Raw genomic sequence first — 23658 nt, 5'->3', positions numbered from 1 at the left:
ACACCAGGGCCAATTTAGCATCACCAGTTCACCTAACCTGCATGTCTTTGGACTGTGGAAAGAAATCTGTAGCTCCTGGGGGAAACCCACACAGACACCGGGAGATCATGCAAACTCCATGCAGTGAGGACCCAGGACATAAATCCTGATCTTCTTATTGCAAGGCATCATAGCGCTAAAATTTTTCCCACATGTAATTGTTTTAAATATAATTATTTCTTACAAAAAGTAGTCACTTGGCATTTTTTCCCTTCTTATAATCCTCAGAAGGTGTTTTATGGTGGAATGACCAGCAGCCTTCTGCCAACATAGACTCACCTTACTTTCCATTATACAGTAATTCCTCTCCATTTGATCAATGTCTTGATGGGACCTCTGCCAGTGTTCATCAGAGACTGCTCCCATTTTCAGAGCATGAGAAATAATTATGCCATAAAACAAACATAACTTATTATTTAAAAAAATCTGTATTTTGTTTTTTCAAAACAGTGTTTTTTAGTGAAACAGATATCTCAGGGAAAACAGTTTCTGATAAAGAGAATCCAATTTCAGAAATGGATTTAGCACATCTAAATCTATTGTAGGTGCCAGGAAGCAAAGACAGGCATTAAGGCCTCCTAGCCGGGTATGAAACTTTTGTTTATCCCCAGCCAGAAGGCCATAATGATCATAAGTTGTCATACCAGGAGCAGGTCATTCTCCCAACATGACAGATGACAGTGTTTGTCAGGGCTGAACCCCTTTAGGACATCTGCAGAGTGGCATGGGAACTAGAGTCCAGAAACACAACCCATTTGGGGTCTTTGGGGACCACCAGAGGGTGCTGCAAAGAGAGGACTGCCCTGGTTCTGCACTTGAAGTACTCCAGACGACTTGGACAGAAGACTGGAAGCAAATCCTGAGTCAACCTTAAAAGATAGCTTGCTCACTTTAATAAGCTATATTAACACTTTCTTCTGGATTTCGCATCAGCCGAAATGCACTAGCTATGGCATTTTTCACCCGATCGCTTCAAGACATGCCCAGAATTAAAGTAAAAAAATATGCTAAATGCCAGGAACTAAAAAGTAGAAGGGCTTCAAACTATATGTTTCAAGCTACAGCCACAATTACAAAGGTAAGATCTGAACATATTAACAGGTCTGTGTACCAGCCAAGGCTAACGTAGTGATACCACAGTTACCATTAGGGCTCAGATGCTACAGATGTTACAATTTAAACCTTGCATCTATTAAGAACTTACGTGGGTCAAATATGTGATTGCATTAGGATTCTTAAAAATATCTATGTGAATATCTATGTAAGCTTAATACTGCAGTGGCGCAGAACAAGTTACATCAGCCAGGGATGAGTCACGAAAAGAAAAAAAACAGCAACTCTGCACAGTCACACACGCTTTTTACTTTCTCGTATACAAAGTATAAGGAAAGTATTATAATCCTCCAAAAAATCAATTTCGACATTTTGATGTGCCACCCTGAGTCAAGAAATACCATTTTTAAAATTATGTCTGTCTATGTGTGAGTGTGTGCGTAAACACGATAAATTGAGTACACTTTCACTTAGGCCAACCAAATTTTGCATCCAAGTATTAGGTACAAAATGTAGATTTCTCTCAACTTTTAGGCTGTTTTCATTAACCAGAACATTAGAACAATCTAGAAAAGAACAGGCCATTAAGCCCAACAAAACTCACCAGTTTAATCCACTTATATCTTCCAAAAAAACATCAAGTCGAGTTTTGAAAGTCCCTAAAGACTTACTGTCTACCACACCACTTGGTCGCTCGTTCCAAGTGTCTTATCGTTTTTTGTGTAAAGAAAAACTTCCTAATGTTTGTGCGAAATTTACCCTTAACAAGTTTGCAACTGTGTTCTTGTGTTCTTGATGAACTCATTTTAAAGTAACAGTCTTGATCCACTGGACTATTTCCCTTCATAATTTTAAACACTTCACTCAGGTCACCTCTTAATCTTCTTTTGCTTAAACTGTAAAGGCTCAGCTCTTTTAATCTTTCCTCATAACTCATCCCCTGTAGCCCTGAATCAGCCCAGTCGCTCTTCTCTGGACCTTCTCTAGTGCTGCTATGTCCTATTTGTAGCCTGGAGACCAAAACTGCACACAGGACTCCAGATGAGGCCTCACCAGTGTGTTATAAAGCTTCAGCAGAACTTCCTCGGACTTGTACTCCACACATCATTGTGCTATATAACCTACCGTTATGTTTGCCTTCTTAATGGCTTCTGAACACTATCAGGAAGTCGATAGCTTAGAGTCCACTATGACTCATAAATCTCTTCTCCTTTCCGACCGCCCATTGTGTATTCAAACCTAATATTTTTACTTCCTATGTGTAATACTTTACATTTACTGACATTAAATTTCATCTGCCCAAGCCTGTATGCTGTCCAAGTCCTTCTGATATGATATAAAGGATTCCAAATTATCTGCCAATCCACCTACCTTGATATCATCTGCAAACTTAACCAGTTTGTTACTTATATTGTATCTAAATAGCAACGGCCCTAGCACTGACCCCTGCTGGACACCACTCTTAATATTCTGATGAGGTTCCTCACACCATCACCCTCTGCTTCCTGTGTCTGAGCCAGTTCTGCACCCACCTAAAAACATCACCCTGAACTCCCGCTTCTTTTAGTTTGACGCCCAAGTGGTACTTTACCTTTACTTTTACCAGATTTATTAAACTTTACTTTTAAAATAATTGTTCAATATATTATTAATTGTATTTGATTTGTTGTTGATGGTTCTTTATTGTACATAATATAAAAATATAATCATTGTATTGTGGTTTACTACTCAAATATCCATCCTCATATTTGACTATACAAGAAAGTCTAATGGAGATCACGCTCGATTTTTCCAACTAATAAAGCAAAAGGCAAGCAATCTTTTTAAGAACAGCGAGCCACCTCAAACAGCCATGTAAAGAGCAGAGAATCGATCCATTGTGGCACTCAGCGTCAGTGCTACAAAACATAATAACATGAGTCTGCTGGGCATCTTTCGTGTAAAAAACTGACTGTCTCTGTCTGAGCCAGCAAATCAGTGAATGGCAAACCACTGCTTCATTGTAAGGGTCTCAATTTGTTTCCTCAACTGGAGGATCTCTTCTCTTAAAGACATGTTTTCGTCAAGCACCAGGTTGACAACTGCTGGATCTGGAGCCGAAGTGTAGTCAGGGTCCTCCAGGAATTATGATCCTCCTGCTCATCCGATATCGATCGCTTTCTTCTTTCCCAAATCCCCGGTCTTGAAAGTCCAAAGGAGAAACCGTTCCTCTCAAACAACACAGGGACTTCTCGCTTCTCCAACAATCACTGTCCTGTCTCAGACCTTGGCTCGCAAAAATTCTCATTTTTAAAATGCAGACTACAAACTCGGGTATGGGGACTTACTGTAAAGCTTTCCCTCCGGATCATGGAAATCTATTTAGATTGGGTTTTCACATCGGAAGGGAAATGTATGAAAACTAAGGGCCTTATTGTACTTACTGGAAGCTCGACATAAAGGTACACAACAATGTTCAGCTGTAGAGCTATCTGTACGCTGAAACTTAAACATCTGTTTTTGGACATTCTCGCCACTAAACAAAAATCACAACTGCAGTGTGGGCAATGGAAGTGACTGAGCTGACTGAGATTTCACTGGAAGTAAACCAGCACTATTGTGTGCATATAGCCTACTGAGTCTGAGTCGGAAAGCAGTGAGCAACACTCTCTTGGAGGAGGAAGGAGGATTGTGAATGGTGTATTTGTGCTGGTGTTCATTTGAAAAGGTATTTTTGTCAAATAAAAATCGTTTATTTGAAAGTGGAATTGTGTGGGGTACTGCGGTTTTGGGCTCAGTCCCTAGTGGTTACAATATAAAGGTACACTTTTGTTGCATGAGAAAAATTTGATGCAGATAAGTACACTGAAAAAAGTTTGGTAATGATTTAAACTTAATATTTTCAGTCTGAACTAATATAATACTTTTTAGCTTATTGATCCCACAATTTTTAAGTTGAGGCAAACAATTTAACGTGATTGGGTGCAATTCACTTGTTGTATACTGAAGTTAATCTATTTTTTAAGTTCTTCTTTTTTGTCAGTTGGAAAGCCATCATGCTGGAAAGTTCGACTGGAAGAATATACAAACGGCCCCTCAAACACAGCACACGAACAACCTGAAATATTACGTTAACTGAAATAGGATTTTTACATTTATTCCCTCCACCATAACTTACTTTGGTACAAACAATTTTTTTTACTTTGATTGAGATCTGAAACCAAATATTTCAAGCTACGACACTAAATGACTAATCCGAAATTGCTTGAAAGAGAAAATTTACGTTGAATGAGCAACATCAATGTTATACTTTTTTCAGTGTATAATGAGTATCTCAGGAAACACTTAGTTTGCAGATACTGGTGTGTTTGCAAGAAAATTTAACTGCTTGCAAGTTACTAAGGGTTAGAAGCTGAAAAAGCTGTTTTCTCTAATGGCAGGTTATTCATACAGGCGTCTGTCATAAGACAGGGTGCAGTAAGATGGCCGAGGACAACTTCCTCTTTAGGAACGCGTCTGTTAGACACAGGAAAAATTACCTTTCCTTCTTTAGGGTTCATCTAGCATGTACACACATTTGCACAATACAAGATGAAATACTTGGGTAAACGATAATATGCTTTTTTTATAAGTAAGGGAAAGGGAAAGGGAAAGGGAGAAGGAGAAAATATAAAAAAGCCAACTGGAAAGTGGAACTTTGCTCTTCTGCCTTGCAACACATTAACCCTATGTACTCACCGGTGACTGAGTAAAGACTGATTGATTGAACTATTCCTGTCTTCCATGGGGATTACTTCCACATGTGCATCAAATTTTCTTTCTGTGCTTAGTATAATTAGCTATTTTCAACCATTTATGGAATATTCAAGTGGCTTCTGTTCGGAGCTTTTATTTCAATAGGACATAAAAGTAGTAGCATGACAGCAACAAGATGTTAGGAATGACACAGCTCAAGTACTGAAACGTTCAAACATCAACTTAAATGTCTTGCATTACATTATTTCATTCGGATATATCGAAATTCTAACAGATAAGGTATGGTTATGCTTATTTAATAAGGCCAAGGCTTAAAGCTAATTGAATGATAAAATATTTTAACATTTGCATCTGTATTTTACCTTAATGTCATTCTAGTAGAAATCTTAATGAAAGATACAAACAGTAAAAATGTACTTTTGAATTCCATACAGACTCTCGATTTTGAAAGTAAATCAAGATTTCACCTTAGAGCTGAAGCAATCAACAGATACACGGACCCCGAGCTTGACAGTAGTCAACTGACCGATGTGACTGATGTGAAGATCACTGTTGGAGATGTGGACGAGCCTCCAGTTTTCATGACTGACTTCTACTTGTTGAACATTACTGAAAATGCACCACCAGGCTCAATTGTTGGCACGGTGACAGCAAAAGACCAAGATGAGGATGACAGTCCTATTAGGTATGCTCTCGGGGGTGACTTTTATTCCCAGATGTTTCTGCTACCGTCAACTATGCGTCTGTCCATTTCTGTAACATACTATAAGCAGGGCCGGCACCACCATTAAGATGAATTAGGTGTTCCAAAGCTACCGAATAGTCAGTTGGCACACTAATAAGTTTGGCCAAGGGAGCAGAACAACCTATCTCAGGAATATAACTATCACAGGAAGTCTATGTCTAGCCTAGGAAAAGAAAACAGTTCAATATTGAACAGCACATCATCAGAAGGTACAAACGTGATCAAGAAGGCTAATGGGGTGTTAGGTTATACAACATGAGATGTGGAGTACAAGAACTTAAGTGATGGTAATGCACCTCACCTCTAGTACCATGTACAGCAGGGGTGGGCAGCATCAGTCCTGGAGGACCGCAGTGGCTGCTGGTTTTCGCTCCCACCAATTTGCTTAATTAGAAACAAATCCTTGCCAGTCTCAGGCCTTATTTAATTTTATGGATTGTTAGTCTTCAATGTTAGGTTCTTATATCATTAATTTTTTTTTTCTTTCCAATGAAACCATCCAAATGATTTGAAACCTAAAACAGATCTGTCAAATTTTTCTCTTAAGTGTTTTATTAAACCAAATAGTGAATAATGAATCCACAGAGGTGTAAATGGAAACAAGTTACTGTACACAGAGAACTGCAGTCTCCTTTGTCATTTGCATCTTATTGCTAATAAGGAACCATTCAAAAGAACGAATGCAGCTGTTTAAGACTCAAACAAGCAATTAAGAGTGGGGAACCTTAACAAGCGAGACCACTAAAATGTCACTTGAGTAATAAGTGCTTCATCAGCAGTAATTGACTTCTCATTAAGAAACTGAACTGGAACAAAAACCTGCAGCCACTGTAGCCCTCCAGGACTGACTGACGCTACCCACCCCTGGTGTACAGTTTTGGTCTCCATAATACAAAAATGACATAGCAGAACTAGAGAAAGCTCAGAGAAGAGTAACTAGGCCGATTCCAGGACGTATGAACTATGAGGAGAGACTGAAGGAGCTGAACCTTTTCAGTTTAAGCAAACAGAGATTAAGAGGGGATATGATCCAAGTGTTTAAAAGTATGAAAGGAATTAGTAGAATAAAATACTTTCTGAAAACAAGAACATGTTGACACAGTTGGAAACTTGTTAAGGCAGATTTCACACAAAAGTTTAAAAAGTTTTTCTTCGGTCTAAGAGCCATCGACACATGGAATAAATTACCAAGTAGAGTGGTGAAGAGAAGGACTTTAGGCACCATTAAATCTCAACTTAATCCTTACATACTGTTTGGGTCAAATTTGACCCGTTTTAACATTTGACAGCAGTAAAAAAATATCCTACATGTCATTCTTCTAGCCTGAAATTTGATGACTTTTCCTAAAGTGACCCAAAATACACAAAAATGAAAATATTTTAAAATGTTATACTGTTGTACAGGTGCTACAAATTTTTGCACATTGCCGATGTTCAGGGTCAAATTTGATGCGTATCTATTGAGATGGATTTTAGATCCACCAATGTGGGTCAAATCCAGAAAAATTGAGGTTTTGAGGAATCTTGAAAGTGTGAAACTGCCATGCCAGTGTGTATTTTTATGGGAGAGTGGTGACACATTTCAAGGGGGACTCTGACACTGTTACGAGAACTATCTGCTCCCACCATATTTTGCCCATATTTCGGCACCTATTGGTCTTTGAAGGGTCATGGGGGAATCTTGAAAGAGTGAAATAGTAAAACAGCATTTGATAGATCATATATGGTGCCCATAAGGAATAGAAGTCATACAGAGGTCAGAGGGGGGCTTGATACACACATGAGATCTACTCCTACAATCCAAGCATCTGCAATGTAACAAAAAAAAAAAAAATAAACATATTAGAATCCACTTATTCGGAGCTAACTGTGATGAACTCTAATATTACCAAAGGCTACGAAAAAACTTGTAATCCTGGCCCACCTTAAATCCGTTTGCACCTCTCCATCAGCATCTTTTGTGTTGTAAATGTGTCGATCAGCACAAGCAGCAAGCAGCCGGCTATCCCATCCTCACCCCAATGCAGAAAGTTCTTTCAGCTCAAGTCTGTTTACCTGCGTGTGAGGTGCCTGGAGGTTTAGATGGTAAATAATATAGTGTTATTTGGAATACAATACATTTCATGTGTGTTCCGTGTCTACAATTGTCTCTGTAAATACATCATAAATACAAAAATTTTTTTCATGTTTTAGTAATAATTGACAAAATGTAGACATGAAGTTGTGAAGTTCATGTATGAAGTTCTGTTCTCTTTCTCTGATGTAGAATCCTCATCCTCATCTCAATTCACCTCTGCTATCGTACATCTTTATTTGAAAACAGCAGTGTCAGATTGGGGGGAGCGTAAACACGACTGAGAGAATAAAACTGAATTAAAAAAAAAATACACGCTAACCCAGTGTTTTTCAACCTTTAAGTATTTGCGACCTAAAATTCATAACAGTTTTAATCGCGCCCCCCTAACATTTATTTGAAACCCTAATAAAATGTATTCCTATATTTTTTGCTGCCGATACACTGCTACAAGTTTTATCATACCTACTTAACATTTATTGACATTTATCTAACTCTATATTTATTTTTCTAATATCAGAATGTAGTTTAAGTTAATTTGTTTTGGTTTCAATAGATGTATTTTTCATATTTTCGGTTCTTGTTTTCTTTTTTTCACATCTTCGCACCCCCTTTTTTGAGAATCGCCGCACTAACCTTTACAAGTACCATACATTTACACCTTCTGCTACAGACTCAAATTAAGTGCATGTTTTTATTCTATAATGGTAAGAATAAAAGTAGCTCAGTACTCAAAACGGAGATGACCAGGATAAAACCACAAACGTCTTGATTACGAGTCAGCAGTTCTTACTGTTGTACCACCAAAGCGGTCTTATTAAGGGCATGTCAATGTCGCACCCTAGTGCAAATTCTTTTTCTGCAGCTATATTCTTGAATAAAAGTGCACTTATTTTGGTATACTTGTACCTTTTGTGAAAGTTTGTATTTGGTATTTGTACTTCAGGTTTCACACATTATACGCATCATGTCTACATTTTGTCAATTTTTACTAAAATATGAAAGACGTTTCTGTTCTAACGATGTGTTTACATAGATTGTTGTAGACACGGAACACACATGTATTCCAGATAATGATATTATTTACCCGATTCAAACTCACATGCAGGTAAACAGACTTGAGCTGAGGGAACTTTCTGCCCTTCCTGCGGTGTGGTGATGGAATAGCAGGCTGCTTGCTTCTTGGGCTTATTGACACATTTACAATACAAAAGACACTGATGGAGAGGTGCGAACAATTTAAGGTGGGCCGGGATTACAAATCTTTTCGTAGGCTTTGGTAACTCTAGCGTTAAGCCGTTAGACTGCCACCCATACGCCCATGTGTGACAATAGGTTATTTTTGATTTTTTTCTATTACAATCAAGAGTATTTAGATTTGTGTGCTAATGCACACATTTTGAGATTTCAAATATGTGATACAACTATTCTTTTTTTCATGTACTTCTACCTTATGAAGTAAATCATTACATTTGTTACAAACTCCCCAAATTAGACTGGCTTACACTAATTCTGAATTTTTTTAACTTCTGGAGCCTTAGCTCCATTGTGCTGGCCGGAAAGCCCATGTTTTAAGTTTAGGATTTGGCGGCCTGGACTGTAGACAGTCCAGTGGGCCCAGACCTGAAGTGAAGTCTGGTTTGGCTTTCCTTTTTGAAGCTTGCTCTCCCTGTCATGCTTCATAGTGCTCATTGGGGTCAAATGCAAATCTGTATTTGTACCGAGGCTGTTATCATATTCCAGTGAATCTTTTTGTAGACCCTCAAGTATTTCCATGGAGTTTAAGTTTACTTCCTTAAATAGTTTTCAATTGTCTACTTAACCAGTTTCATAATTCACTGAGCCTTACCTACAGCCAAAGCACTAAGCTAACATCAAACTATAATTAATCTTCTAGTTATTTGTACAAAGTGATTGTATTGGAGAAGGCGCAGTATTTATCACTCAGGACGTGCTCAGTCAATATATGACTTCAATAAAGAATTTCATTTTTACCCATTGATTTCTATCTTGGTCATTGTATTTTACAATAACACTGTATATTTTCCATCATTATAAATTGCAATACAATCGCATTAAACCTGAGGTACTATCACATTTAATCTCATAGAAGTATATTTTTGTTTTTTGTTGTGTATTCCATAAAACACAGGGATCAATAACTATGGGCTTGACGACAAACAAACTTTTCAGATTCCTGTGTTTTAACGGTGGTGTAAGAGTTGTTAGGCTATGATACCCACAGTGCACCAAGACTTCAGCTTACCTCTTATTATACAGTACAAACCACACCTTATGCCTTTGAGGAATATTTTTGAGAAATTATCACTATAATCTATTCTAATAAAATGCAAAGCCCTAACTGACTGACTGACTGACTGACTGACTGACTGACTGACTGACTCACTCACTCACTCACTCACTCACTCACTCACTCACTGACTCACTGACTCATCACTAATTCTCCAACTTCCCGTGTAGGTAGAAGGCTGTAATTTGGCAGGCTCATTCCTTACAGCTTACTTACAAAAGTTGGGCAGGTTTCATTTCGAAATTCTACACGTAATGGTCATAACTGGAACCTATTTTTATCTACTGTATATACTGTAATAGATTGCAGGTCGATGGTCGTGGGAGGCAGATTTGCATGTCACATCATCATGCCTCCCACGTAATCACGTCAACTGACTGAACGCAGTAGGTAGAAAACAAGGAAGAGCTCCAAAGAGCGCTGAAGAAAAAACGCATACAAGCATATTCATAAGTGCAGCTACTGCGGAAATAAAGCACAGTGTAAACCGTAAGTTTATATTAAGTTTATAGACACGCTCCCGTTGTTGTTTGTCATGCCTTCGACGAATACTTTATTCGTGAGATACAAGTTTAATGAGAAGACATGAGGTATAACCGAGACTTTGGATCACTTTGTAACGGAGTTAAAATTGCTGTAGCGAGAAACTTTTAAGTGCCGGGTCTTTGCTAACATTAAATAAAGCCGTGGACATCGCAACATCACACAAGAGAGCAGCTCACGTGAACTGACTGAGCAGTGATGCAGTGATCACTTCCATTAATCAAACCTGTTCAAAAAACGCATTACACAATTGACAAGGTAGGAAAAGAATATGCGGTCTTGCGGAAGCAACTTCGTCATGCTGCCACCAAATACTCACAGAAAAATCCACAAGTTAACACACACGCTGTCTCTAGAGTTTCTCCACACTCAATGTATTCCTCGCATCCCCTTATTACCCTCTGATCTCCCATTTCAATTCAAATGCCTCCAAATTCCAGTACGGCTCTGCTTCGTGATGACAAGTAATAAGTCTCAGGGACACACCCTACAAAAGGTTGCCATTGATTTGAGGCAAGATTGCTTTTCTCCTGGACAACTATATGTTGCATTCTCAAGAGTGAGCTCGCACAGCTTGGTCATATTACAACCGGAGTGCTGAACTGACAGCGTGGTATACAAAGAGATCCTTAACAAATAGTTATTGATATATTTTCCCTCAGTTTAAAAAGGTTTTCTTTTCTTCTTAATAAACATTTAAAAGCAGTAGAAGAGCAGGGATTTTGCTATATACAGTATTTATATATGTAGATATGTATATATATATATATATGTATGTATATATGTGTATATATATATGTAGATATGTATATGTGTATATATATGTAGATATGTGTCTGTGTGTATATATATATATATATATATATATATATATATATGTGTATGTGTGTATATATATATGTATATTTATGTGTATGTATGTATGTATGTGTATATGTATATATGTATATGTGTGTGTATGTATGTGTGTATATGTATGTGTTGTCACACATGTGCACATGGGAACCAGCTGAAGGGCCTAAACACTATTAATTCTACGCCAGGCCAGGGGGTGGCAAAGTGTACTGACTATCTCTTTCAGTCCCTTGCAGACCTTTTCCGGGAAATCCTGCCTGTTGCCGATGACGTCACTTCCGGGCACAAGGACACCACTCCCAGTTCTGGCATAGATAACGTCATTTCCCTTTCAGCCCTTTAAAACTGCCATCTTGCTTCAGTACAGGCAGTTCTGTTCTGAACTCCGAACTAAGCACATCGTGCTATTTAAAACTACTTTTTGCAGCCAATTCAATTATACGGTGTGCTGCCCCAAATCTTTATGATGTCTCTGACTCATTTTTATCACAGTGCCATTGTCGGCAGGATGAAACCTTCCCAGAAGAAACCGGGAAGGAACCATGGATTTACTCAGGTAGGAGAGTACCGGGGCCGTGTTTCCGGGTGGGGGGCGCGCTCAGCGGTCTGGAGCGACACGGTGCAGGCTTCGCTTCCAGCAAGGGAAAACGAGCCCCTAGTCCTACACAAGAAGAATGTGGAGGAGACCCACCGACGTGGACTGGTTCCTGTGGGGAAAACGAAAAGGGCTTACTATGTTTTCTCAGAGGAGAGGACTGAGCCGTCCGTTGGGACCACGTTTACAGAGACATACGGGCTGTCCCCAGACCAGCAGGTAAAGCACCTACAAAGCTGGGAATATGATCCGGAGAGATCAACCCGGGAGCAAGCTTATGCTGTCTGGGAAACTGTAGGTTTATGGCTGAAGCCATTCGAATTAACTACCCTGCAAATTGTGCAGCAGGTGGCCTGCTTCATCTTAATTAATGGTCTTCCCGCTACTTTTGCCCAGCCGGTCTGGGGAGATTTTAATTCCATAGATGAGTTAATAACTCAATTAACAGCTAAGCCAGCCTCACAATCTGTGGGAGCAGAACGGTCCTCTAGTGGACTCCGTAGGGATTACGTTCCACTGTATAAGTCCCTTCCACATAAACCGAAGCCTGCTCTGATGTCCCCGTGGCACTGGGTGGGCCGCTCGCACGGGAGCGCGGGGGAATGTGAGTGGAAGGGGAGAGGACGGTTATGTGCACTTACGAACCCCGTGGCTACTGGTCATACGGGAGTAGTGATTCTGAATGGATTTCGAGTTACAGCCCTTCTAGACTCCGGCAGCAATATCTCCGTTGTTGATTGCCGTTACGTACTACCGCGACAGTGGACGAGGAAAAAGACCAGTATACTCTGCATACACGGGGAAACAAGGACATACAAAACTGCCCTCTGTGTTATAAGTAACAAAGGCTTAGTAAAAAAGTTCCCCGTGGCGGTCCACCCACGCCCACCTTCTCCTGTGATCCCAGGGCGGGACTGGTCTGATAGTAAATGCGGAGTGCGAATAACTGCTCCCCTTGTTCCTGTAGGCCTAGTCATAGAAGGGGATAACCCGACTCAAGCTGATTCCACGCCGTGTAAACAGTCGGCGGAGACGGGTACTGGAAGACTGCGAGGAGGATGGGGAGGCTCCTGGGCCGTCGCACTTAGATACGTCATCAACCCGGGCCTCGACGAATCAGGAGGACTCCCCTCCCCTTGAGGTCAGACCGGACCCTCTCTCCGACATGCACTTTCAATTCAACCAAACGCCGGCATCTTTCAGGAGAGAACAATGGAATGATGACTCCCTGAAGTTTGCAAAAAATGCAGTCGTGCTTGTCAATGGCCAACGCACTCATCAGCCCATGCCACGCGGGCCCCACTTTGTATTAGACAATGATCTGTTATATCGAATAGCAGAGCATGAGGGCGGGGTGCGGAAGTTGTTGCTAATCCCACGAACCTACCGGCGGCAGGTTTGCGAGATGGCACACGCCCACCTCATGGGAGGCCATTTAGGCACTGAAAAGACATTAGAGCGAATTAAGTTCCGATTTTATTGACCGGGAATTAACGAGGAGGTTCGCCGTTTTTGCATATCTTGTCCAGAATGTCAATTACAGCAAATTCCTAGGAGAGACCGTGCTCCTCTCGTTCCCCTTCCCTTGATTGATGTTCCCTTTGAGCGTATTGGGGTCGATATAGTAGGACCTCTGGAGCCCTCAGCCCAAGGACACAAAAATATATTAGTCCTCGTGGATTATGCTACCCGATATCCAGAGGCAGTTCGGTTGCGCTCTGCTATTAGTAAAGCGATCGCATTGGAATTAGTGGGAGTCTTTGCGCATCTAGGGATCCCTAAAGAAGTCCTTACGGATCAAGGGACGCCCTTTACCTCGGCAACTTTCAAGGAAACGGCCAAGTTACTTAAAATAAAGCACCTAAAAACCGCAGTATATCATCCTCAAACTGATGGTCTTGTCGAGAGGTTTAACCAAACTCTCAAGCAGATGCTACGCAAGGTGGTCAGCGGGGACGGGAGGAACTGGGATCAGCTCTTCCCCCTCGTGTTCTTTGCTTATTGGGAAGTTCCACAAGCCTCTACGGGGTTCTCCCCTTTTGAATTGTTATATGGCCGACAACCCCGAGGGCTATTGGATGACTTAAAATAGGGATGGGAAGGAGAGGCTCTCCCCTCTAGCAATATATTGAAGTATATCGCGCAGTTACGCGATCGATTCTGAAAAATCTGACCTTTGTTAAAAAGTCACAAGGAAGAGGCGCAAGCAGCACAGGCCCACTATTATGACCGTGGCATGACTCTCCAGGAGTTCCAACCGGGGGATCGCATCATGGTGTTGGTTCCTACTTCGCATTCTAAGTTGCTTGCCCACTCGCAAGGCCCATATGAAGTTAAGGAGAGGAAAGGGCTCATCGATTATTTAGTGAAACAACCCAATCGTCGGCCGAGCGAGCGGGTGTATCATGTCAACTTGCTGAAGCCGTGGAAGGAGAGGGATCCCGATCCCTCCTCTGCTCAGCCCCGCTCTTTCTTTGCTCAGACCGACCGCCTTAACTTCGGACCCGACTTGAATGCTAAACAGAGACGTGAGCTAGAATTAGCGATCTCGTCAGTTCCGGAGGTAGTGAGTGAGCAGCCTGGACAGACCTCTCTGACTGCGCACGACATAGTGACAGAACCTGGGGTTGTCGTGTGAGAACGTCCATATCGGCTTCCCGAAGCAAAGAAGGCAGAAGTGGAGCTTGAGATCAAGCGCATGCTGGATCTAGGTGTGATTGAGGAAAGTTATAGTCCCTGGTCCAGTCCAATTGTCTTGGTTAGTAAGCCCGACGGGATTTGGAGGTTTTGCAACGACTTCCGTCGGCTGAATCAAGTCTCCCAGTTTGACGTCTATCCGATGCCTCGCATGGACGACCTCCTCAAGAGGCTGGGACAGGCAGAATATTTGACCACACTTGACATGACGAAGGGGTACTGGCAGGTTCCTTTAACGGACTCTGCGAAGGAGAAGACCGCGTTTAGCACTCCCAGTGGGCACTGGCAGTACCGGGTCCTCCCATTCGGGTTACATGGGCGCCAGCAACCTTCCAGCGTCTGGTGGATAGAGTGCTCCGGCCTCATAACACATTTAGTGCTGCCTATTTGGATGATGTTGTTATCTATTCCAGCACATGGAAGGACCACGTGCGGCAGGTGGAAACGGTATTGCGGACGCTGGGTGAAGCCGGGCTTTGAATTAATCCCAAGAAGTGTTTCTTTGGGTTAAAAGAGGCTAAGTATTTGGGCTACCTAGTGGGTCGGGGTGCCGTGAAGCCACAGTGTTCCAAAGTTAATGCCATATTAAACTGGCCCCGTCCAATTACCAAGCGGCAAGTGCAGGCTTTCCTTGGTTTGGCCGGGTACTACCGCCAGTTTGTAACCCGGTTCTCTGAGAGAGCAGCACCCTTGACAGACTTAACAAAGAAAAGGACTCCAAACCACGTGGTAAGGACTGACAAGACTGCTGCTGTATTTTGTGACCTAAAACAGGCCCTTATGTCAGCACCCTTGTTGAAAGCACCAAACTTTTCACTTCCTTTCATACTTCAGACGGACACTTCGGACACAGGCCTGGGGGCCGTGCTGAGCCAAAGCGTCGATGGTGTTGAACACCCCGTCATGTACCTGAGCCGGAAACTGCTGGATCGGGAAACCAGGTATGCGGCAGTGGAACTTATCGCAGAGGCTCTTGCGATAAAATGGGCGATTACACAGTTGAGGTACTACCTCTTGAATTCAATCTGGTGACGGATCATGCACCTCTCCAGTGGATGGCCCTTCACAGGGAGTCTAATCCGCGGGTCACTAGGTGGTTTCTTGGCCTCCAACCATACAAGTTTTTGCTCGTTCATTGTAAGGGTACTCTCCATGCCAATGCTGATGCCCTCTCTCGAGTCCACGACTTCTCGGACAGGTCCTTCCCGACCTGGTGGGTCTGGGCTAAGGGGGGGGCCTTGTCACACACGTGCGCATGTGAACCAGCTGAAGGGCCTAAACACTAGTAATTCTACACCAGGCCAGGGGGTGGCGGAGTGTACTGACTATCTCTCTCAGTCCCTTGCAGACCTTTTCCGGGAAATCCCGCCTGTTGCCGGCCCCAAGGATGACGTCACTTCCGGGCACAAGGACACCACTCCCAGTTCTGGCATAGATGACGTCATTTCCCTTCCAGCCCTTTAAAACTGCCATCTTGCCTCAGTACAGGCAGTTCTGTTCTGGACTCCGAACTAAGCACATCGTGCTATTCAAAACTACTTTTTGCAGCCGATTCAATTATACGGGTGGCTGCCCCAAATCTTTATGATGTCTCCAACTCATTCCTATCACAGTGTATATATATATATATATGTTTATATGTGTATATACAGTAATCCCTCCTCGATCGCGGGGGTTATGTTTGTATGGTTATTTTTATATATTTTAAGCCCTTATAAACTCTCCCACATTGTTAACATTATTAGAGCCCTCTAGATATGAAATAACACCCTTTAGTCGAAAGTTTAAACTGTGCTCCATGACAAGACAGAGATGACAGTTCTTTCTCAAAATTAAAAGAATGCAAATAGATTATCTTCTCTTCAGGAGCACTGTCAGGAGCAGAGAATGTCAGAGAGAGAGAGAGAGAGTGTGACAGAAAAACAAACAATCAATACGTGCTGTTGGGCTTTTAGTGCTGTTGGGCTTTTAAGTATGAGCACCGTGATAAAGCAGCCACAAAGAAGGAAGCAATGTGAAGGTAGTCTTTCAGCATTTTTTAGAGTAGCCTTCGTATCTTCTAAACAAACAGCCTCTGTGCAAACAGCCCCTCTGCTCACATGTCCTCCGTCAGGAGCAGAGAACGTCAGAGAGAGAGAGAGAGCGAGATTAAAGCAAACCATCAAAAAATCAATACGTGCTTTTGGGCCACCGCAATAAAGCGGAATTTCTTAGAGGAGCGTCCATATGCTCTAGGCAAGTAGCCCCTCTGCTCACACCCCCTCCGTCAGGCGCAGAGAATGTCAGAGAAAGACCAAGAAAAGCAAACAATCCGCTCGGGAAGCACATCGTATATCATTGAGGAGTTTTAGTTAATATGTAATACATGCTCTGATTGGGTAGCTTCTAAGCCATCCGCCAATAGCGTCCCTTGTATGAAATCAACTGGGCAAACAAACTGAGGAAGCATGTACTTTAAATATAAAAGACCCATTGTCCGCAGAAATCCGCGAACCAGCGAAAAATATATTTAGATATGCCTACATTTAAAATCTGCGATGGAGTGAAGCCGCGAAAGTCGAGGCGCGATATAGTGAGGGATCACTGTATATGTATATATATGTAGATGTGTATATGTATATATGTATATATATGTTTATAGTGTATGTGTGTGTGTGTCTGTGTGCGTGTGTGTGTATATATACTGTATATATATATATATATATGACAATATATATATATATATGACAGCAACACTCATAACAGTGACAAAACAATTACATTGACAATCATGTTAAATTATTTTTAAAATGTTTTCTTTTTATTTTTCATTACTTCTTTAACACACTACTTCTCCGCTACGAAGCGCTGTATTTTGCTAGTATGATTATAAAGTTAAATAAAAATAGCTTGACTTTATTCTCAGCCACCTTGCCAAATTAGTTATTTGTTCTCATTGTATTAGGTTTGTTATTTCAATTAATTTCTAAACGATCTATAAGCAAAGTAGCCATGGGCGTCATAGTGGGGGGAAAAGGGTAATGAATACCAAGGCGAATTGGGGGGTGGGAGGTACTCAAAGCCTGGAATGAAAAGTTTGTTTTCAAGAAGAAAGGGCCCACAGAGACCGCTTATGTATAGGGCCCAGAGTTCTGTGCTATACCCATGAAAGGAGCTGCAGTATCCATCTAAGATGGGTTGAAATCTAAATAATGAATAAAGACCTCAGCCTATTCGGGGTTAACGTTTGCAATGGAATATATTTTGTAACACATGTACTAATAAAATGCATTGCGGTTTTCATTTCAACATATGTCAGATCACAAACATTTGTAGTAATAAAGTGCATTGCATTTTTCATTTGAACAGATGGTGCATTACAAACATCTATAGTAATAAAATGCATTTCTTTTTTTCATTTCAACATATTGCGCCTCACAAAAATTACCAATGCTTTAATGAATCCCATATCAAATGGAATATAACTCAGGCATAACCCTGGATAGACCCACACACAGACACTTATCCTTTTATTTAGATGGTTGATGAACAAGTAGAATAAACATCACAAGAAATTTGGGAGATTACGATGGCAGAGCAAAGGAGCTGTTGCTTGTGGCCTTGAAAAGTAAAACAAAGCATATATCTGCTGTGTCATGCACTAGCAACTCAGGTAGTTTTTTGTTTATGAATTCATGTTTGCTATCTATCTATCTATCTATCTATCTATCTATCTATCTATCTATCTATCTATCTATCTATCTATCTATATAGTGCCTTTCTATCTATCTATCTATCTATATAGTGCCTTTCTATCTATCTATCTATCTATCTATCTATCTATCTATCTATCTACAGCTCCACACTGCCCACAAACCAAAGTCTCCAGACCAGTATTTCCTCCTGAAATTTAACAAACTCAACCACATGAGCGTAACAGAACTTACTGAAAAGAAATAAAAAAATACAGAATCTGGAATCATCTCACAGGATTTCTCTTCTTTATCCCATATATACTGTGTGCATTTTAGGTTATTTGGTGACTATCTATCATATAGTATAGTATATCTATCTATCTATCTATCTATCTATCTTTCTGTGGGCACAGAGTGAGAACCAAAGCCATAATGGGGTACCAGGTGCAAACTGTCACATATATCAGGTCTCATTTATACAGGGATGTGGAATTTGTCATTCTGGGTACTGCACACGCAGCTACCTTTTAAATTAACTGTCTCCCTTTTTCTTTTATGGATAAAGACTTTTTTTATTATTATTTTTACAATGGCTTCTGGCTTGTTATTATCAATTTTTAAATGAATTTTTCAATTGAAGATAGGCTGCGTCATTCCAGACACAGACCTGAGGGTCGTCCAATTTCATCTGCCTTTAGAATGAGCTTGAGAGAGGGGTCACAGGGTGAAGGTAGAGGATCTAAAGGTTAACTTATGTATATAACATCTGAGAATGTATATGTATATGTGTATGTATATGTGGGATATATGAAATATTCCAGTACTCAGCTCGTACCACTGCGATTGCCACCACATAAGGATCTCTATTACATGTTATTGGTGAAGCAGCTCATTAAAAGGTGGAAGGAATGAATATTAGAACATTCAAACAATCTCGGTGAGAACAGACCATTAAGCTCACTGTTCCTAACCACTTAATTCTTTTAAAGAAAACATCAAGTTGAGTTTTGAAAGTCCCTAAAGTCCTACTCTCTACCACACTACTTGGTCACTTATTCCATGTATCTATGGTTCTCTGTGTGAAGAATAACTTTCCATTATTTGTGTGCAGAGGAGACTTGGTTGAGTCTGCAGTAGTCCACAGCTGGTATTTCAAGGCCCTGTTTTGTCCTTTAAAGTAATGGCTTTCTTACTGCCACTCGCCCTGTCACACTTGTAGCACAAAGTCTCATCTTCACAGTAGAAAATGACATTTGCTTTTTTCGACCTGCACTGTTAAGCTGTTTCTGAAGCTGTTGTGCTGTGACCTAACACGCAAGCTGGTGACCCTCAGAAACATCTCTTTTGATTGGGCGGTGACTTTGGGTCTCCAGGATCTCTTCCAGTTTCCAGTTGCTTTTGGATTGTGTAGGACACCACTGTACTCACTGACACTTTGATTTTCTTTTGTGGAATTTCTCTAAATGATAGGCCTACACTTCTAAGGGTAATAATGTTCTGTCTCATTTAATTTGAGATAACTTAATTGCTGTTTTCTTGTCATTATCACTGGAATATTGTCCAAGCAGTACTTCAGTGGGTAACACAGTTGTCTGTTCCAACTCTTTTTAAGTAATCAACAGAAGTTTGGACACCTGTGCAAATTGTTTTGCTTCAACTTGCAAGGCTTAATTTATTTTAATTGCTTTTTGGTCTCGTCCGATGCGAGAGATGGACGTCTGAAGTGGAGCTCCGCTAGCAGTGGTGCTATTTTTCATATTATTTGCTTATTATTCTGAGATATCCTGTATTTATTCAACCTGAGAGGGACTGCTACGGTATATGTAAGCACATATAAACATGGCCAACAAGAAGGGGGGTTCGAAAGAATCGAAAACTAAAGTTACATCCAAGCTGCAATCAGCAAGCCCCAGTTCAAGATACGGCCTATCAGAGACAGACCTGGATCAGATGGGCGAAAGCACAGACTCCTCGGGACCACCGTCCTCTACATCGTTGCCGGCTGAAAGCAAAAAGGGGAGCGAAGGTGCGATCGTGAGTCCAGATGTGGATAGCTCGCCGATTAGGGAACATTATCTGAAACTGGAAAGGGCCGGGAAGTCCGTGGCTTCAGTTACGCAATTACGCGAGCCTGGAGCAGCGGGGACACCGGCTTCAGCAAAGTCTGCTGCTTCATGTACGGTACAAGAAGGCACAATTGAACTATCTGAACTGAAGGTGTTGCTCGCTGAGCTCACCAAAGATATAAAGAAAAGCGAGAAGGCTAATGAGAAAGCAACGGCAAAGGCACTTGAGAGACTGAAACAGGAATTGAAACAGGAGATGAAACAGGCCAATGAATGGCTGCGACAGGAATTCCAACAGGCAAATGAAAGGCTGCGTCAAGAGGTACAACTTGAGCTTCGACAGGTGCTGGGTAAAATTGAAGAGCGCATTCAGAAAAACTCGGTAAAACTGAGCACGCTTGCTGATCAATTGGAGCATCTTAAGGAGACATTCACGAATCGGATCGAAATGGCCGAACATTTAGCTGTCAGTGCCGAGGAAAGAGCAGTAAATGTCAGTTCCGAATGTAAAAAACTCGGAGAAAAACTTGGAGACAGACTGGCTGCTTTAGAAGATGGGAGTAGAAGGTATAATGTCAGAATTGAAGGTCTGCCGGAGAATCGAGAAAGTTCAAACCCTGTGAAATTCGCAACTGAACTTTTTTCTAAAATAATCGGGGGCGACTTTAAAGCAGAATCTGAGATAGCAGCGGCTTACCACGTACGCGGATCAAACACCGTCAGACCCCGACCAAGATCTTTTATAGTTCATTTTGAACGATTATCATTTAAGCTAGAGGTGATGGCACTCCTCAGAAACAAGGAAGATATTATATATGAAAATAGCCACATTCGTATCTTCCCTGACTTCCCTCCAGCAACAGCTATTAAACGCGCAGCCTTCTATAATATTAAAAAGCGGCTACGGCAAGCCAGTGTCAAATACAGCCTCCTGTATCCGGCAAAACTGAAAGTGGAATGGCAAGGTCATTTCTATGTCTTTGCTAGCAAGTAAGAAGCAGAAAATGAATTAAGAAAGCTGATCCCGGGACTATTCTGATACATAATAGTGAGTCATGGCGGTAAATGATAAAGCTAGGATTAATAATCTACTGTCTGATCTATTCATTTTAAAATACGGGTTTTTAATTAGCATATATTCTCATATATTCTTATTATTACTTAGTATTACTAGGGTGCTATCTGTTTATGTTTTATTGTGCCTAATTACTTTTTCTCTCTTTTTCTTTGCTAATTATCTCATCTCTACCCTAAACAAGACTGTTCAATATCATACCCTTGGTTTACTGTTATTGATATTACTGCATTAAGACTTGTTATGCTTATTTTGGACACATCTTTAATACCATCACCCGGGTTTACAGTAATCCCTCCTCGATTGCGGGGGTTGCGTTCCAGAACCCCGCGATAGATGAAAATCCGCGAAGTAGAAACCATATGTTTGTGTAGTTATTTTTATATATTTTAAGCCCTTATAAACTCTCCCACACTGTTAACATTATTAGAGCCCTCTAGACATGAAATAACACCCTTTAGTCAAAAGTTGAAACTGTGCTCCATGACAAGACAGAGATGACAGTTCTTTCTCACAATTAAAAGAATGCAAATAGATCTTCTCTTCAGGAGCAGAGAATTTCAGAGAGAGAGAGCGCTCGCAAAGAAAAACAAACAATCAAAAAATCAATACGTGTGCTTTTAAGTTTGCCACGGCATTTTTTAGAGGAGCGTCAGTATCTTCTAAACAAACAGCCTCTGTGCAAACAGCCCCTCTGCTCACAACTCTTCCGTCAGGCGCAGAGAACGTCAGAGAGAGAGAGAGAGATTAAAGCTAACCATCAAAAAATCAATAAGTGTGCTTTTGGAAGCACTGGGATAAAGCGGCATTTCTTAGAGGTGCGTCCGTATCCACTAGGCAAACAGCCTCTGTTCAAACAGCCCCTCTGCTCACAGCCCCTCCGTCAGGCGCAGAGAATGTCAGAGAGGGTGAGAGAGAGGCAGAGACAAGCAAACAATCAAGCACTGCACGGGAAGCATATTTTATAGCATTGAGGAGTTTTAGTTTATATGTAATACATGCTCTGATTGGGTAGCTTCTAAGCTATCCACCAATAGCGTCCCTTGTATGAAATCAACAGGGCAAACAAACTGAGGAAGCGTGTAGCATAAATTAAAAGACCCATTGTCCGCAGAAATCCGCGAACCAGCGAAAAATCCGTGATATATATTTAGATGTGCTTACATTTAAAATCCGCGATAGAGTGAAGCCGCAAAAGTCGAAGCGCGATATAGCGAGGGATTACTGTATTATCTGGGGGTATCATCTTAATGCACTAAAATTGCTGAAGACTATATATATATTTTAAGTGCAAAATTCTTTTTTTTTTTCTCTTTTAAAGACTATATTGGTAACAGATATCTCTATCTTTTAACCCTAAAGTGCCACTGAATGGGGGCTTTTTGTGCTTTGGACGTGCTCTGTCTCTGGGTATGTCAGAGGACTGGGACTGTGTGAAGTGGGTTTTAGCCTCACTTGGGGAGGCAATAAGGGAGGGTGGGGGGTTAAGGGGGGGGAGAAAGAGAGCAGGCTTGATCTAAACCTAATCTATCCTCTCAATCTTTATAATTATAACTATCAACGTAATAATAAGCTGCATGGCAACAACTCTTGGGGAAATAGGAAATTAAGACCTAAACTATTTCACTTCCAGGTAAAAATGACATATAAAATATATACTATATACTATAAAATGACATCAAAAACTCAGAATCAATGTCTCCATGATGGGACAGTTAACTTCGTAAGCTGGAATGTTAAAGGCCTGAATCACGAATTAAAGAGAAAGAAAGTACTTTCTCACCTAACAGGTCTAAATGCTAAAATAGTATTTTTACAGGAAACCCACTTACTAAGCAAGGATCAGTTCCAGCTGCAAAAAGACTGGACTGGCCAAATGTCCCATTCTAGTTTTACAAAGAAAACTAGAGGGGTGGGAATTCTCATACATAGAACAGTTCCATTTGTAGCATCAGATGTAGTATTGGATCCTGAAGGGAGATATGTAATGGTCATGGGAGACTTATCTAACTGTAAAATGATTTTCATAAATGTTTAGGAGCTGAAATTACTAAGCCCCATACACTCACCCCGCAGATGGCGCCTCAACCCGCTTCTATTAGCTGACGAGAATTGTGCTGAATTTATATCCAAACAAATCGAATTCTTTCTAGAGACAAATACATCCCCCGAGATCTCTGCAGGAATACTCTGGGA

General features: G+C 41.1%; 1 protein-coding gene across 1 annotated transcript in view; it reads left to right on the top strand.

Annotated features, from left to right (window-relative positions):
* Positions 1–23658, top strand: part of LOC120530070 (cadherin-7-like) — a 139839-nt gene that overhangs the window by 78853 nt on the left and 37328 nt on the right. The window contains exon 8 of the mRNA XM_039754217.1: positions 5262–5512. Within this exon, the coding sequence (XP_039610151.1) occupies positions 5262–5512 (251 nt within the window). The remainder of the gene's footprint in view (positions 1–5261; positions 5513–23658) is intronic.

The sequence above is a fragment of the Polypterus senegalus genome, chromosome 5, assembly GCF_016835505.1.
Source record: "Polypterus senegalus isolate Bchr_013 chromosome 5, ASM1683550v1, whole genome shotgun sequence".
Taxonomy (NCBI): domain Eukaryota; kingdom Metazoa; phylum Chordata; class Cladistia; order Polypteriformes; family Polypteridae; genus Polypterus; species Polypterus senegalus.
Note: the sequence above shows the minus strand (reverse complement) of the source record. Positions and strands in the feature narration are given on the sequence as shown.